Here is an 18,615-nt window from a genome sequence, read left to right as displayed (position 1 = left end):
CTGTTTGTTTGGGTTTTTTTCTGCTGTTGTTGTGAATTTCAGCCAATTCTGGATTTTTTTTTTTTTTTTTGGCTGGAATGGTTATTTTGGTCCAAAAAGGCACTTTAAGCATTTTTTAAACGGAATGGGAGGAGACAGCCTGTCCTCCCTGCTCCATCACATGCCTCACTGATGACATCACTAGAATAGCACTAAGCAGTAGCTTAGGGGGCACTTGCTCTGGGGTGCTAAGGCTCAGGGGCAATAAGGAAGAACTACTACATTTTTTTCAAGGATTAAGATTTTTCTGGAGAAACATGTACGGAAGGCTCTGCCTGGCCTTTGGCAGTGCAGAAATATTCAGGTTTTTAAAAAGCATCTGTTAGTCTATTTATTTACATTAGTATTACTAACTAAGGATCATGAAAGGGTGACTCTTTCCAGAAAATATGGTAAAAAAAGAAAGAATAAAAAACGTGCTAACGTTTAAATGACAGACTGCAAAATTCTTTTGTTTCAGGACAATTTTTATTGCTGTTATTTATCTTTTGAATCCGCTATGTTCTTTACCTGGCGACTTCCCCATGTCTTGAAGCAAGATCTCACTTGTTGTCCTTTGATTACCTGTCTGCATATTATCAGAGTTGGTACCCAGCTAGCGAGCAGACAGACATTCTGCAAACCCATTTCTCCCAGTATTGAATGTATCATTTTGTCTGTGTACAGTAATTGTATTGGGCTGACATGGCTGATTCTGAATGTTCAAGTTTACACTGGCTTTATGACCAACCCTAAATGACAATCCTAGGAATATAAATAACAGTATACTTGTTTCTTTCCTTTGTAAAGGCTGTTCAGGAGCTCAAAAATAGCTAAATCTTGTTGGTTCCAGCAAAGCTTCTAAAGAATTTCTAATTATTATTTTCTTCCCGTAGATTATAACACAAGTGAGCAAAAGCAAGCATGTAAGAAACATGAACTTTACGTGAGTTTCCGAGACTTAGGATGGCAGGTATGGTTATGAATGCTGTTTCCTATTGTTTCTAATCAGGACAGTCTATTCCACAGTCCTTCATTATTTACAGTCTGCTTTCCTCATGGTATTTGGGATTTCACTGATGAAAGACAAATTCTTTAAATACACTTTGCATTTACGTTTTTTTGGCTGTTCTTTCAAAGATTTTGCATAAATTAGTGGCTTTACGATCTGGATTCATTTACATAAAGATAAATCTGATCTATTGCTCAAGAGAGGAATAGATCTGAAAAAAAATCAAACCAAAATCTCTACACTGAGCAATGGAGATTTTGAAATTTGCACTTGAATTCTCGGTTCAATGTTGGTTACTGCAAGTCAGAGAGATTTTGCTAGGGGAGGATCCATAGGGAACTGGAGCTTGGATCACTGCTTAGTGGTCTTTATAACACCATAGCCAAGTTTATATAATTTCTAGAGAAAACAGATCTAGGAATCCTGACATACAATAGCAAAAGAAGGTGGCACTTGTAGTAAATGATAGCGAATACCAAAGCAGGGCATTATAAGGAAACAGAATAGAGATAAATCTGTGTTTCTTTCTGGAAATCAAGGATTTCTCTATAAAGAAAGAACAAGGCTACCAGCAACCTATAACCTAGATATATTGTATACGTAGATAGGAACTCAGAGATGGCTGACTGTGCATTTCACGTTTCTTTGAATTATTTTAAAACAATTCTTCATGAACAGAATAATTCTACGAGGAGAAAAATGTGCTATCTCTTCAGTGACAGAACATCTTTTGTGTATCTAGCTCTGTTTCTCGTGTGGCCTCATTACTCTGCCTGATTTTGTAGTATGTTTATTCTCACAGCATCCTGGAGAAGTAGAGACTGTTTTCCCACATCTGCAGAGCATAATGACTTTGTCCATGGCCACAGAGCAGGCTTGGTGTATTGACTGGCATGAGTTCAGACTACTGAGCAAACGAACTGTTGTCTCTGTAAATCAGAGATTTTTCTAGGTATCACAATTTTTTTGCATTTTTTGAAACACAAAATTCTGATATGTCCCAATGTGTGCAAGGTGCTCAGATCAGTCATTCAAAGTGGCCATAATGAAAAGAAGATTAATTGATTGATTATTTATTTATTTATTCACCAAAAAAACCCTTGAGGAATTCAAAATTTGAGCTGGAAAGCCAACGTTACACTGTACAATATTTGATCAGTGAAACTCAAGGTGAAATGAGATAAAAAGAAATGAACACCAGGAAGTAGGTACTTGATCTTGCCCTTCCAACAGGATCTCCATTTTCTTTGCCTGCCAGAGGTGGAATTCAGTAAATTAAACACATAGTTTTCATTAACATTTTAAAATATTTTCCCTGGTGTGGTCTTTTCCCCATGCTGTGTTAATAGAAATACTCAAAATGCATGATTCAGTGACATTCCAATGGGTAATCTCTAGCAACCCCAAGTCTCGCATAATAATACAATTACTGGTATTGAGTATGCTGAAAAAAAAGATGATGCATTTTAATTGCTTTTGCTCAAGATTTTCAGTCTGAGAAGTATTTTGACAAACCTATTTGGGCCTTTAATGCCCCTTGCAGCCTCATTAGTTGTTATTCAGTACAGATTTCTAAGTTGAATTTAATTTTCATCTGAGTTTTTCATGAACAAAGTAAATACTTCTCTTCTTAATACCAAAAAAAAGGGCAATTTAACCTGCCACATTTCAAAGTTTATTTAGTCCTTGGATAAGTCTTCATTCGCTGATATAGTTTCAAATCCTCCAAGTGAGAAAAAAAAAATTGAGTGGGGTTATTTGTTCTTGTTTTAGGATTGGATTATTGCACCAGAGGGCTACGCTGCCTTTTACTGTGACGGAGAGTGTTCTTTCCCCCTCAATGCCCACATGAATGCAACAAACCACGCCATTGTTCAGACTCTGGTATGCCTCTGCCTATGTTATAGTTGCCTATTTTGCAGTTCTAAGTTTCTTGGCACAGGAGATGTCTCTTCTTCTCTTTGTACAACTATTGGATTTTGATTATTTCTGTGTTAATTATAACCCATTTCAAAGACATGCTCTGCTGATTATACTGGAGAGAGGACAAATTGTCCAAAGTGTCCTGTGTGGTAGGTTTTCCTTCCATTTCAAATGCAACAACACATAAGAAGCCTGTGTCACACTACTGGAGAATTGTGTAGACAGAAACAAAAGGGGCCCCCTGGTCTCACTTCCAAGAGTTTTTTTGCAGCTTATTGAAGTTCCATGTTAACATCTACATGTTATACCTTCCAGAAATGTTGACACTTGGCCACTCTGTGGACCGCTGTTGTCAACTGTTGGCAGAGATGCTTGAACTGTAATTTAAAGTGAAGCTTTGCAAGCAGATGAATTCGTATGTCAGAAATTGTGTTCAGTCATGCCTGGCTTACAAATGCAATTTATAAATAAGTGTGTTTGGATCTGTTGCTCTGCCTGGTACTTGTAAAAAGGGATTTGCAGCCAGCTTTCTGCCTCTGCGAGTTCTTATGTTAGTCCTGTGCAACAACTGGAGCAGCCAAAAAGATGATCTTAGATGAAGCAGCTGGCTAGGCCTCCTCTACACCAGCAGCATTCGTTCAGCACCTGCAGAAATCAAGACCTTTAGACTATGCCTAAATGTGCTATTGGAGTCCAATGCCTGGTTGTGATTTTTCATCTGTGCCAGCTGAAGAACCGGCTCTGAATAGCATCAGTATTGGCAGAATGATTAAGAAGCAGAGGAATGAGAGATGATACACGAGGAGGGAGTGGGAGTATGAAATCAGGACAGGAAAGCGTTGCCATCCCTAATTAATTTCTGGAAAGGTCAAGGCACTCAAACTGCAATTAAAGAAACACGGGCTCAAGGCTCTCTCTGATTTGAACTGGTAGTTGGAAAGTATCCCGACCATCAGACTACGCTGATGAGTCTGTTCGTGGATGGTGATCATATTCTTTGATTTTGAGATTTTTTATGTCAAAATCAAAGAATACGATCACCATCCACGAACAGACTCATCAGCGTATATATGAAAATACCTTCCCCCTTCAGCTATTACCTTTCTTGTGGGCGGGGGGAATTCAAACTAACCCGAACCCAAGAACTCCCACCAAAAAAAAAAAAAAACCCAGAAACAAACAAACATTGATTTCTTCCTGATAGAAAACAAATTCTGCTTGTGAAAATTGACAAGTGTTTCTATGTGAGAGGGACATTTTTAAAATCTCAGCATATGCTGAGAACCTTTCCTTTCCATTCAGCTTTTCATTTAGGCAACTTTTCCAAGTCGAGCCACTAATGCAATATTATTCCTCTACTGGAATTCAAGTCAGCAAGATTTACAAAAAGAAGGGAAAATGTTAGAGGCTGGAAATAAATAGAAGTGTGGTAAGGGGTTCAGGAGAAAGGGAACAGCAAATGCCAGTTGGCACGGGATATAGCGATGTGCCTAGGAGACTATGAAGAACAACATATACACAGTCCTGAGCTGAAAAGAAATAGGTCAGCAAAGCAATAGTTTAGTATTATACAAACGATGTCTAGAAATGTTGCAAATATTAGTGAGATCCCTAGGTTAGAATTCTCTCCTACAATTACGGACTGTTAAATAAGAAGTTGCCCAGCTCTACTTTCTCTTTTGTGTCTATCTTTTCAAAAAATGGTTAATTTGCCATTCTTAAGAAATTTGTGTAGTTTGTCCTGTTTTTTTTTTAAAATTGGATACTTAAATTTTCCTTTCTTTTTATGGCCTTTTTGGAATTGTGTGCCTCCCTCTCCATGTACTTTACATGCATTCAGTTGTGCAGCCAAAAAATCATGAAGCTAATTAAATTTTAGCTGCACATAAATTAGATGAGATAGCAGTAGTTGACTGCTTTCTGGTTTAAATTATACAAAATTCAGATTTACACAAGGTGTGCACATGGGGATGGCTTGGGAAACAATTATTCATACACCCCACCCTAATCCAAATGTAATCATCTCCCAGCCATACTGATTACACCATTCTAAAAAAGCCCACTCTTTGGGTTGGGAAGTAATTGTTCCTTGGTACCCCTCCAAGCTTAACTGACTCTTTTTTTTCTTTTTGTAACAAGAATAGGAGAAACGCTGGGCCAGTACCTTTCTCTCTCCCTTTTTTGCTGAGAGTGAACTTAGGCAGATAGAGGATACAAATACATATAAATATGAGATAGACTATCTAATGAATTATATACGTCTTCTTCTCCTTTCCCACCTGCCATCATCCTCTGGACAAGCACTGGAATAGCACTGACATCCTGGTCATGCAAGTTAGTGGAGCAGCAGATTAACTCACACCAACTTCCAAGCTCACTCTTGGAAAGGCTGTTGCGCAGGGCTAGCAGGGCCATGGAGCTCCCAGCTGGGGTGGCAGGGGCTGGTGGAACCAGGAGTTACCGCAGGGCAAACATCTGGCTGGACAAGGCACAGTCATTCTTTTCTCCAGTGCTTTGCCATTCATTTGTTAAACTGTTTTTAAATACGTGTCTAAACCCTTACTAAACTGCTACTTCAGGATTTATTATTGCTCATTTCAAAAGACCTTCTCATGGTAACAGTTATGTAAAAATCGTTTCCTGATAGACTGTTCTCTGTTGTCTGGCAAAGGCTCCGGGCTTATATCACTGCAAGACAGATGCCTCGAACAGATTTACAAAGACTTAACATACAAATGAAACCTATTACTGCTGAAATCTTCATCCATACCTTAATAATCTCTTGCTCTCTCTATTACAAGTCCCTCTTTTCAGGTCTCCCCAGTTTCCAAGTCTTCAGCGTGTGTAGAATGTTACATCCGATCTTCTTTCAAGTACAAAGAACTCGCATTTCCCCCATTTTCAAATATTTCCACTAGATCTTGTTCGTTCTGGGATGCCGTTCAAAACTTTTTTCCTTCTCTTTAACCTTTCATTGATACATTTCAGCCTAATGTATGCGCATAAAGCCTTCTCTGCCTCAGCCATTTCCCCAAATCTTCTGTCCAGCTGGCACCCACATTATGAAATTAATTTGACTTCAGTGGAAGTAGGATTGTATCTACAGATACCTAGATAAGACCTTAAAATACGTTCATGCTGTCTGAGCACCCACATCTTACCATTTCACAGGCTGAGAACAGTTTCAGTCTGAGCCTTTGCCTGCACAACTTTTGCTGTCTGACTTTCCTCCACGCTGAGACCCTGACATGGGAAAGCATATTAGCTCATGGTGGGGTCCTGGTGAGACCTGGGGCTTAAGCCTGTGCTTTACGCTAAAAGCACCGTCCTCAGCAGAGATGGTATTAGCAAAATGTTTTCTGAGCAGTCACCTAATTCCAACTCTTTTCTAAATTTCTTCTGAAAACCCACTTTCTCTCTTGGCTACTTCTCCTCATTTGCCTCTGCATCTTCTGTTATTGTATAACTCTGCTCACATGATCGAAATCAGAGAAACTTTCTGGATACAAACTGTGTTTTAAAGTTGCTAACTGAGGAAAATCTGGGGCCGCAGCACTCTATGAATTGCAAAGACATGTTTTGCACTGACGTTGTCCTTGTACCTCTCTGTTTGATCTATGAGCTATGTATTTATCTGTCTTTCAGGTTCATTTGATGTTCCCTGATCATGTACCAAAGCCATGCTGTGCACCAACAAAACTGAATGCAATCTCCGTGCTCTACTTTGATGACAGTTCCAATGTTATTTTAAAAAAATACAGGAATATGGTGGTGCGTTCATGTGGCTGCCACTAGAATAATAATAAAAAAAAATAATCTAAAGCAGAAGGTTTTATTCAGAATTGTAATAAACTCAAGATATGAGCCTTACTGATGAAAAGGCAGTCCTAAATTTATTCCATTTCATGTCATCTCTCATTTAAATGTACAGTGCAATGTATATAATAGCTTTTATTTATTTAAAAGTATATAGTTTCTTTTGTATGAGCAAAATTTCAAAACCATTTATTTTATGGGTCACCTTACTATGCAGTAGAAACTAATTTGTCAATTGACCGTACTGGAATCTATTTCATTTCATTTCAATACTTTTAAGTAAAGCCTTTGTATAGATTCTTCTAAAGGTAGAAACTTCAGAACTTCTGTAACTGCTTCATATTGTTAAAGGAACTAAAATATGTTTGGTCACGTTGTGTCAATGAAAACTGTGGTGGGGTATTTATTTAGAAAAGGCACAGAGAAGAATCTAAACACAACTGCTTGGCTAAAAATATTTTTTCTTTTACAAGTTCTGCTCCATTAGAAGAAGTGAAATGTTGAATGGTTTTTAAGTAAGTAAATAGTACATAGAAAATAGAAGTTAAAAGATTGCACATAATTGTTATAACTATTTTCTTTAACAAGATGACTGTAACTGGAGGAGTTTGTTACTTCTTGGCTTGTGGGCTGCAGAGCTTGCAAAAGGCTTGAAGCTTCAAGACTCTGGCCTGTATCTATGACTTTCCAAGTTAACACTAAAAATTGAACTACAACATTCTTACCTCAACTCATATCAGTCTAGGATCTATTACACTGCTCTGGCAAGTACTTTTATAACAACAGCACAAAGTAAAATAGAAAAAAACAAACACACAAGCCTTCCCATTGCACACACGAGTTGCCATATACACAAAACATACAGAACGCGGGGTATGGAGGGGCTTTGCTTTACCTAGCTCCTACTTTCGGATGTATTTTTCAGCGAAGATAAAAATCATCTTTCATAATGACCCCCTGGGTAGTTTGCAGCCTACTTGCTGTCCCATTTGCTTTTCTACTTTCTCTCGTGCTTTAAATCATGAGATGTAAGATGGGATATCTTTCCTTTTTTTTTTAATTTTTAGCAGTAACTATCATAACTTTGAAAATTCTCAAATCCATCTAAATATGTTTTGATCTCCCTAAATTTTTGGCCTCAAATCAAATCCTGTGGTTGTGAATTGCAGAGCTAATTACTCATTATCATTCTCACCACCACTACCCATATACTTATTTTGAGATTACCATATTTCATGTCTTTGGACATCCCTTTATTTTAGAGTTAAGGAAGGGAGAAATAAATACTGTTTACTCTTTACAGTGTGCCTAATTATCATATATGCCTTTATCATTAATTACATTGATTAAAAGTGCTTCATTTAAACAGTTCTCAGTGTTGTTAAAAAATTAATAGGACATATCAATTTCTCCTTAGGAAGTTTATTCATGGAAACTCTGACTTCTTCGGTTATTTAAAGTGTATGTCAAAAAACTCGAATTATTACAGACTGATAGATCACTGTGTGTGTTATTGTGTGTATGCATGTGAATGTGTAACTGCTATTTTTGCAGAAACTAATTTATTTTATCTTGCTATTGGAGTAACATATAAATCCCTCTTATGCAAACACTCATTTAAAAAAAAAATAGTACTTCTAATTTCAGTCTTGTGAGCTCTTTCCCCTCATACAATAATTCCATTTTACACTTCCATCTCTATTTTATACTGATATTACCTACATATGTATTTTTAATTTCAGTTCATGCGCAAGGGTGTATAGCAAATTATAATGTCTCCAACTGAATTACCATTTTGGAACAGTTACATCCTGGGTTGTCTTCAAGATATTTACTGGTTTCTGTATAATTTGGGTGGATGGGTATTTTGTTTTGACTCAATTTATTCTAAATGGAATTTGATGGAAACTAAATTTTGGGTACATTAAATAATATATTTTTAAATGATGGTGTACCATTTTAAGAATAAGAAACTGAAGTTTATTATTATTATATTATTCTTTAAAACATGCTGTTGGAATATATTTCTATATTTTGAGACATAATAAACCTGTAATACTATTTTATTCTGCTGTGATTTTGCTTCTGAGACACGTGACAAAATTACAATGGCTTAATACATGCTTTTAAAGGTAAAAGCAAGAGATAACCAATAGTAATGGATAGATTTTGTTACAGTTCATTTTTTAATACAGATATATTGTAAAATTACTTTTGTAAAATTACTTTTATCTTATTACTCAAGTTGCAGCTAGTGAACCATCTACACCATTAATAAAAATCATACTTCCAAAAGTTAATTCTCCACTCAAAATATACTAGAAAGTAGAAACAGATTTAAAAATCTCCATAAAACCCTAACTGGTCACTCTTGTGTTTGAAAGAAAGGATATTGGCACCACGTCCTCTGCATGCTCAGGATAAGTATATACATGTGTTTTAAAGTAAAATTGTTCATGTAAAGCCTTCTCCAGGAGTACTTAATACAAGGCTTTTTGTTCTTTCACTAGGTCCTATCAAATGTCTGTTATTTTATAAACATTTATACATAATATATGCATGCATATAATATATAAATCATATAGTGTGGATGTAACTACATTAAATTATATTAGATATATACCCATGTATATATAGCTATATTTATTTCCGTAGTTACAAAGACAAATCCATTATTGGTTAGGACGTGAGAGCCTTATTCCTTCTAGGCTTGTTTAAGCTTTCTGCATCCTTAACAACAGGAAAGTCTAAAGGACTAACAAGCAGGAAAGCAGAAGCAGTTCAGTACAGGATTAATGTTATCTTATGGGTCAGAATTTCTTAATCATTAACATATTCATAGCGTTAACACCATTCTACACTTTTGGGGTCAAAATCAAATGTTTACTGGATGTTACTAGTGACCACTTCTATGGCTTAGGAGTATTCATCCAGTGGAAGTCAGAGTCAGTGTGAATAGCATTGCAGTGGTGATTTAATCTCCCTTTAAAAGTGTGCAGTTCTCCCAGTTTGGTTTTGATGCCCAAGACAAGGTGAGTTCTGACTGACTGAAACGTGGAGCGTTTCTGAGTTCTGTGATATGCTCAGCTGTGAACCCACATAACACTCTTCCTTCAGTTAGACCTCCTGATGGGCATCTCTCCTTAGTCTGGATGCCCATTTCCACGAAATATTTAAAGCTGAGTTTTTCTGAATTTTGCCAAAGGTTTCAAATTCATTAATTAGACAGCAGTGGTGGGAGATGTTTGTTCAGATTGCATTAGCTCTTATTTTGATACCAGATCACGATGAAAGTTAAATTCATATAATGCTGGTTAGAAGCTAACAACGTGGCCATATATCCGATCAGTACAAAACTCAGCCAGATGTAGCTCAGGTAAACATTAGCAAACAAAAAGGATGATCTTTCCTTCTCCTGTTGTACATCCATCTGAAGGATATCTGAAGGATGTCTAAAGGGACACCTGACTGATATGTTCTTTACAACTCTTGCTTTTGCAGTGGCCCATTTAGATTTCTAGGTAAATACACGTTTGTGTTGAGTCATTGTGAAGGTAATATAAATGCAGCCATATGAAGAGTTCAGGTACCTGCAGGAAGAGGCTAAATAGGACTGCATAGCCGTTTATTTTGTATGTTGGCACCTGCAGGACTGTAAAACATTACTTACTCTTTATATTCTGATGGAACTGAGACTTTCCTTAAGGACAATATAAAGATAATGCATTTTTGGATTGCAATTTATCTATTTCTCTCCAAAACCTATGAATTGGGTTTGGGACAATGGCTCTGATGTCTGGGTTTTTTTTCTGACCAACTGTAGCAAATTACAATCCCTGATACCTTTAAAATAATGTTATGATGTTGAAAAAGTTTAACTGGGATGTTTAATTGGGATGCAGAGCTTTGAGAAATCTTTTGTTATTGTGATGGACTGTCAGACATTCCACTTTGAAATATAACTTTCTCTACCATTTACTTGGAAAAGGTTGTATTCATATTTCTTCTGTTCTTTTTTTGTCAGCTCCTCTTTTGAAACAGCACCACAGTACATAGAATCAAAGATGGTTAAAAAAGAAAAAGATGGTTTAGGCTTCTACTCATAAGATTCTAAACTGTTTCAGCAATAACCAGAGGATTTTAATCACCAGGACTTTAAAATTATGTTCTTTACAATCTCTAACATCTTTTCTGCTCACAGATTCAGTTGTACGTAGGGAGACTGACATGTGGTGCCTGAATGACGAATAAGCCACATGTAAATTATACAGCATTATCTTTTCCTATCTCATCTACAGTCGCAGAACTTGCAAACCGTGATTTACAGTGTGTTACTGAATTCTTACTCACATGGCTTGAGCAAGAACTTGATTAAAAACAAAAGAAAACTAAACTAAAAATCCAACAGAAAACAGCGAGAGGGGGTTTTCTTGCCATCTTAATTCAAATAAATCTGTGCTAAACGTGGTACATGAGGGATTGGGAATCTCATGTGAACTAAATGGGCCTTTTGTATTCTGTTTTCCATATTTACAACACATGACATAGACACTTCTCCTGACTGCTATATTTCCAGCTAAATACTTTCTGTTCTCTTCTTGTACTTTTTTGCTTCCAGATGGGTACCATCAATTATTACTATTGATATGAACGAATCCATTGCTACAGCAGATGTTAATGCTTTATAAAAGAAGTATGTGCTATTAGTATTGCTGTTCTACAGGTGCAGAGAGGTGGAGAGGCTTGTCTAGGGCATGAGCAGATGATAGGTTCTACAGGGAAGACAAACAGATCTCCAGTGCTCTGGTGCTCTAACCCCTGTCTCACACTCTTAGAGGAGCGATGCATACCCTTGACATTCCCACCCCTGCAGCTTACAACTTGAATGGATGATAGACAAGTTTAGGGGTTACCTGGACCCATACTTTGCTCTTACAAAATACTTTCTCTAATTTCATATCTGTTGGTGGAAATCTGGGCACTGATTGATAAAACCAGCGCCTGTGCAGAGTGCAGACGATAGACCACACCTTTCGTGTGTTAAGGTGCTTATATTTTAAAGCTCCTACTACAGAACCAATCAAGATGTGCTTGAAGAAGATCTTGCAGCATCTTTTTAACAGTGTCATAAATCTACACCATTAGAGTTGAAGGCAATGACGCATCCCTCCCTTTTCTTCCTTACATCTTCATCCTGCTCAGTGGGAAGCTCAGCAATGCGTTAAGACTAAGAATGTGTTAATATCTCCGTAGCAGGGTATCTCAGGGCAGATGTTGGCTGGAGATATGAGAGCTAGGGAATAGCTCTCTTGGGGAATATTGAAGCAGAGATGTGAGAGTGAGATTTTCTGTGTGTAACTTGTCCCGGTTTCTTCTGGATCTCCAGCTGACTTGTGAGCAGAAACACTTGTAAAAATGAGAAAACTCTTTTAACTGACGTTGTGAGGAGAAAACTAGGAGAGAGTTCTTTCTCACATCTCTGTCCCTCATAAGTCCTTCCACAAAAGAGAAATTCAGGCTCAAACTTGGAGCTATTCAGCCGCACAGAGACCAAAAGTTGAACGAGATCTAGTGGAGAAACATGGCACGTATATCAAACTCCCTAAACTGATCTAATTGGAAAACAAAGCTTTTCATGCCTCATTATTTTCTTTGTTGCTGAACTGTCTCAGGTCAACTTCCCACAAGAAATTGTGTTCCCTTTTATTCAGGCCAATTATGCATCCACCACTGGGATTCCTTTTCAAAATTAGGATTTCTCCCTTAACTTCTGCAATGGCTCTTTTCAACCACCTCTGCATGTTATCTGCTTTATTATTCAAGACTAACAGCTCCCACAGGGAATGCCCTGTCCTAGATTGTGTTGCAGGAAAGGAACAAAGAAAAGACCTGCCAAGTTAGTTACTTGTTTAATTGGATGTGAATCTCTGAGAAATCTTTTTGCTCATTTTTTAATTTCTTTTATTTTCACACATTTGGAAGTTCTCTTGGTTTCTTAGACTGAATTCTTGTAGGTAAAGATATGAGGGTAATTGCATAGAGTTCCAAGAAACCTTCCTGTGAGAAGTATTTGTGCAGTTAGCAAGAAAGAAAACATCATAATCGGTTTCCTCTTTAAAAACCAGAGTTGATACAGCAAGTAAAAAAACTTGGATTCCCATTAGGAAAAAAATGTGGCAAACTGCTGGGCCCAGTTACTTTTCACGTTTTGAAATCTATTTGTTTAGTAAAAATTAAAGAGTTGTTAGTTAGCAGGACCTACATTGTTTACCTTGGGACATATAGCCAAGGATCAGATTTTTATTCTTAGATACATTGGTGTAAACGCATAATCTGTCAAAATTAACAGTGCCCTTGAAATATTCATAAACATATTTTTGATTCTTTCTGTTTAATCTGTATTGGACAGTGAGGTAATAAAAAACATTATTCATGCCTGAATAAAATTAACTGCTTAATTCTCAAATTTCTTCTCCTTATAAACAAGCCCTTATGCTTCCACCCTTTCCTCTCACCCACCTACAACAAAAAAATGGCTGAAGGCCATGACTTAAGTTCTGGAGAAAGAATTTCATGCTTTACAAATCCTTCTGAATGTGGAAAAGCCCAAACTTCAGTTCTAAGTTTTAAAAAATATTATGAAAATGTTTTTTTTAAAGTTTTAAAACATATCATTGCCCCTCTGAAGAGCCCACACCAATGCCGTGAAGTCGCCATCGGGACGAGAGGAGCCCAAGCTGTGTCCCTACCTTGCAGAAGCCCCATCAGCCTAGCAGGGGCTGTTCCTGCAAAGACCTGACATACCCTGCCAAGAAGCCAGCAGCCCCAGGGACTGTGAGTTCCCACATTTGTGGGAAAGAGCCTGGAAGCTGCAGGGTTCCCTCCTCTGACACAGTCCAGACAAAAGGGCCGCCTGGGAGCTCTGCATCTTCATATCCGAGGCAGGCAAACAGGAGAGGTGTCTCGCAGAGTGGAGCACGACAGAGGCTGCTGAAAATGCCTACATTTAATCAGAAAAGTTCTGAAAGACATGCAAGACAACAGAAAAGTATTCTTTATGAAATTCCCACGCTGGCTAAAATTCCTCCTGGCGTTTCTGAGTGAAGATTCACTAACATTTTCAGAGAGGTTTGTTCATTTTTGGCAAGGAAGAATTTGACCCCTCTCTTCAATCATCCTGCACCCCATTTCCACTGGTTATCTCTAAGTCTTTTACAATTCTCTCAGTTTTCCCCCTGATGTAAATACACACTGCAGTAGAAGCAGTAGTGTTCCTCTAGATTTCCTCTAGAACCACTAAGCAGCATTGCAAAACGTTTCCTACAGTGTTTTCCTCTCATTCCTCCAAATCTTTCCCTTTAACTGATCTCTACTGTTGAAAAAAAAACCTGTAAGAAATGAGCCAAATAATAATCATGAAAGCAGCAATCAGGTGACACGCATGTATTTAAATTTTGTTAGATTAGGTAACTAAATGCAATACAGCGGTATGATATCCCACTCCCTACAGTCATTAGTTAGGAAGTACTGCCCCAACTCCAAGAATTAAGGCCTATCGGCCTTCCAAGAGAGCAGTTTGCTTGAGCATTCAAGCAATGTCAGGCTAATCAAACTCTTTCAGTTCATCCTTCAGAAGGGTACTGGAGTGCAGCCAGGAATGATAACCTCTGCCATTAACATACCTGGATCAAGATGAGGACACTTATTCCCAGTCAGATTTTTATTATGTAAACTCATATCTTTATATTATAGACATTAAAAATAGCACTACGGCTTTTCTAGCAAGGAAGAGAACTCTATCAGGCAGTGCAACTCATCTGTGGTGTTCTCTGCTTACTGGTTCTGCTGTTTTCTCTACAATCTAGTTTCCATCATTGCCCAAAGCCTGCAGAATCCATTTCACTCATCATATCAATTACTGCAATTAACTTTCCTGTGGACTACTCTAATTTCATGCATTTCTAATCACCCATTTTCTATGTGAGCAATTACTGCACTCATTTACATGCAACCAGATGTTTTGGTAATTATATTCTTGTTTGCTCATTTTCCCACCAACAGCTTTTTTTTTTCTTTCACAGTCACACTTCAATCTTTCACATTGCAGGAAATTTACTACTCTGTTTATGAAAAGTTGCACAACCTGCAATTTTTTCCCTTAGAAATAGAAAAGGAAGTGTTTCTAAGGTTAATTCTATGTGACACAGAACAGCATTTCTATGTAGATACTTGAGCTAATCCTGCTCCAGAGGCTCCGCAACTGTATTACTGCACATTTCCAGGTTATTTGCAATACAAGCAGCAATTCGGTCAGAACCTACATCTTGAGAGGGAGGTGCACAATATGGTGTAGAAATAAAACAAAATGTTCTTGATCATTTGAGAGTCACTGAAGTGGGTTGGTAAAAGCCAAATGAGTTTGCAAAAGTTTGTGAATGGCAATTTAAAGTGTTTTTTCTTTTTTAATGTGCATTTCCCCTTTGATGTGAACAGTACAGGGAAGCCAAGGCATGGAATCGAAAAGTCTTTCAGTGAGTACATTTCTACAAGGGGTACTCAGTGAAATGCTGAGCATCAACTCATGTTGGAATTTACTTTCAATTTACACTCAGGGTTTACTTTCTCTTGAGCCTCTCATATGCTTCGGTTTCACGTAGAGCTCCAGTTGCCTTAGAAGTTCTGTTATAATAGCACCATCTTCTGACTAACAACCTGTCAGGAATACTGCTGAGTGGTTTTATCTTTGGTTCATTGGATCTCTGAGGGTCCTATTTTTGCAAAAAGGTGACTGCTCCATGCATAGCTCTGAAGATGCAGTGGAGTGGTAAACTGCTCTAGGTACTTAGCAGCACAATCGTCTGTGCGGGGCCAAGAATTCCTTAACTTCATCAGTCTGATATTGAAATGTACGCATGTTTCATGAAAATGCGCAGCGAATTAAATGAAAATAGAAAATATTCCATTGACATTGTTGACGCTAGCTCAGTTTTGTATCAGTAAGAGCCACTGACAGCACTTCTCTTCCCAATGTCTTCCAAGGTCAAGATTGTATAGTAGGTATTTTCAGAAATCTCCTATATATACTACATTTACAGTATTTACTGTCCAGCTAGCAAAGTTTTAACCTTGTTTAACTTTTGCTTTGTTATGCACAAAGACGTAGATCTTCAAATCAATTAAAATGGTTGGAGCTATTTTCCTAGAGGAGTCCCGTTTGCATGGGTGAACTGTAATGTGTATTCAATACACCTACATTAGGGATTCTGTCGTGTGTACCCTCTCAATATCTAAGCGCTTGAAGTGCAGCCCCCACTACCCCCATCAAGGTCTCCAATCTCCACCTCCATCTGTTGCAGTAGCACACATTAGGTCATATTCTTGTTGAAATGGTGATCAAAAATCACCAGCTTCCGTACTAAAGCCTGTTATTTTCTAACCAGTCTCTTTTGTTTTCTTAGCACAACTCTCCCCATACTTGCTGTTATCATGCCAGCCTTGCAGGCAAATATGTTTGACTGCTTGCTTTTCATATGAATACCTCTGTACCTTTTCTAATCACTGTTTTCCATGATCTGATCAACAAATCCACCTCTCATTTTCTTCAAATTGCTCTTCAAGCTAAATTCTGCAAAGAGAAAGGGTCAGGCAAAACAGGTGGGTTTCAGGGAGTACAAAGTTCAAGAGACAATGAAGTTGAGGAAACGCAACATCACCTCTTGTTATAAACAGAGTGGCAATGCAGATGTCCATTTTACTGAAATACCATCTGTTCTTATTGATCAGTGTGTTATAAAACACCACAGAATATTTACGAAAGCCTATTTCTGTATTTGTGTTACTTTAATCCACAAGAGTTTCTACAGGTTCTAAATCATTATCAACCTTTCTTTACTGATTTTACCCTTTCCAGAATCACTGTTTAATCTGCCATCTTTCATTTTCCTCTGCTCTGGCTACTGCAAAATGATTTTAGATACCTATTCGTTAGTGGATATTGTCGTTATTTGCATATTTGTTAGTCTTTCACTGTGACATTTATTGTTCTCATGCTTTATTTGCATGCATAAGTGAAGAAATTGTTTCCTGTTGAGATACAGATTGGCCTTTGAAAAGCATGTTAGACCTTTTTTCACTCAATCTATTTCTAATAAGCAGCGTGCTGTTGAGTTCAATTAATTGGCTTACGGACTCAAAATACCACTGCAAAGGCCAGGACAAAATAGGATGATCCCAGCTCTACATTTTGCTTTAAGCTTTCTGAATTCCCTGGAAGACAGGTAAAAGTCAGATGAAAAAAAAACTCCAGGTCTCTCCGGAAGATGCATTTGTGTTTGGCTGACTTGTGGCTGCTCCGAGGCAGTTTATGCAGAATAGTGTGTTCAAGAGTATAAGACAGCTTCTCCCTGAAGGACTGTGCACGTAGCACAAGCATTAGGGCTGCCTTATCCTCCTTCAGGCAAGTTTTGCCCTTATTTTGAGATTGTTGAGCACAGGCATTCAGTCCATGTGTATCAGTTCCAATACACATTGTCAAAAGGCAGCATTGTCTTTCCACGAAACCAATTATGCTTCAGTTGTATTTTGTTGCTACTCTGTATTTGCTTTGAGATGTCATGCATATGACTCAAAGCTTTGGTTCTTGGGCTAGGTCTGCAGCTTGTGCATTTTGGAGCAGCTTTATTGTATTTGACTGATATCACCTGGAGTTTTGACAGTCTTATCTCACTGTAGCAGTGAAAAATGAAGCTTTATGACAGTGCTGTGCACACAGATAGGAAACCTGGATATGGAATTTATCCAACAGCCAGCATATATCTCAGTGACAAACAATGGAAAGATGCAGAGAGCCCAGTTTTTAGTCCCATGGGTTTTACTTTCAATTTAAGTGTCTAATTTCTATGATTTCTAAACTTCACCTTGTTGTTTGATAAAAAGCTACTTATGGTATAAGTTAATACTTCTACCAAGTGATGGAAATCTGATTAGAATCCCAGTATGAACTCTTTTCCCTCTTTGGGATCCCATTACTTTTCCTGTTTTACCACTGTTGAAATAGATTATGAGAAGGCAGAACCTGTCCACTTATGGTTTTTTACCTAATATTCAGATTTTTTCTCACTTCTCAGGGCTCAGACGCCCACAGAAAGATATGATTAATAATAAGCCGCAATGTAAAATGAAAATGCATAAAGATACGATCCTCTGTTATCCTTTTGGTGACTACATTTGTGCTGTGACCGTTGTACTTGCATGTTAAACTTCTTCATGAAGGCATGAAGAACAGGTAAAATAACGAGAATGGCAAACTCTGCTGGCTTTGCTCCTTGGGGCCTTTGCCCAAGGAGGATCTCAGAAAGTGAGACAAATCTACTCAAGATTTGAATGAAAGTGCCTTATGAACAATAAGTCATTGCAGGCTGAGTTTTTCATTATTTCTTTCTTAAGGAGCAGGAAAAGATGCTATGACAGTAAGTTAATAAAGTGCTGTAATTTATATAATTAAAAATGATTCATAAAAAGGTTTTTTCAACCACTTCTAGCATTATAGTAATAATATTTCTCAGAAAGATGGCTCTACGAGAACTTGTGACAATCGTAGTGAACATCAATCTTCCAAGAAAGCTCAATCCGCATACTACATATTATGGTACTTAGAACTATACTGCAGTTTGAGTCAGGAGTCACTTGTAAACCACAGACGTTTTTACAGCATTTACAGTTATCCTTGAATGATTCGGAAATATAATGGCTAAAATTCTCAATTACCTACGCAAATTAGAGACTTTCATCACCTTCTCAGAAGTAGCTTTTATACCAAGAGTCAGAAATCTCAAATTGATCTAGGA

The 18,615-nt window shown here is 37.6% G+C and overlaps 1 protein-coding gene across 3 annotated transcripts in view; it reads left to right on the top strand.

The window, feature by feature from the left end:
* The window catches only part of BMP5 (bone morphogenetic protein 5), a 56,357-nt gene extending 45,852 nt beyond the window's left edge, over nt 1–10,505 (top strand). For all 3 annotated transcript variants that reach the window (XM_054064014.1, XM_054064013.1, XM_009567773.2), the window contains 3 exons: nt 915–991; nt 2,804–2,914; nt 6,599–10,505. In XM_054064014.1, coding sequence (XP_053919989.1) covers nt 915–991; nt 2,804–2,914; nt 6,599–6,748 — 338 coding nt within the window. In that variant the 3' untranslated portion in view covers nt 6,749–10,505. The remainder of the gene's footprint in view (nt 1–914; nt 992–2,803; nt 2,915–6,598) is intronic.
* Nucleotides 10,506–18,615: the final 8,110 nt, after the last annotated feature.

This window comes from Cuculus canorus, chromosome 3 (assembly GCF_017976375.1).
Source record: "Cuculus canorus isolate bCucCan1 chromosome 3, bCucCan1.pri, whole genome shotgun sequence".
Lineage (NCBI taxonomy): Eukaryota > Metazoa > Chordata > Aves > Cuculiformes > Cuculidae > Cuculus > Cuculus canorus.
Note: the sequence above shows the minus strand (reverse complement) of the source record. Positions and strands in the feature narration are given on the sequence as shown.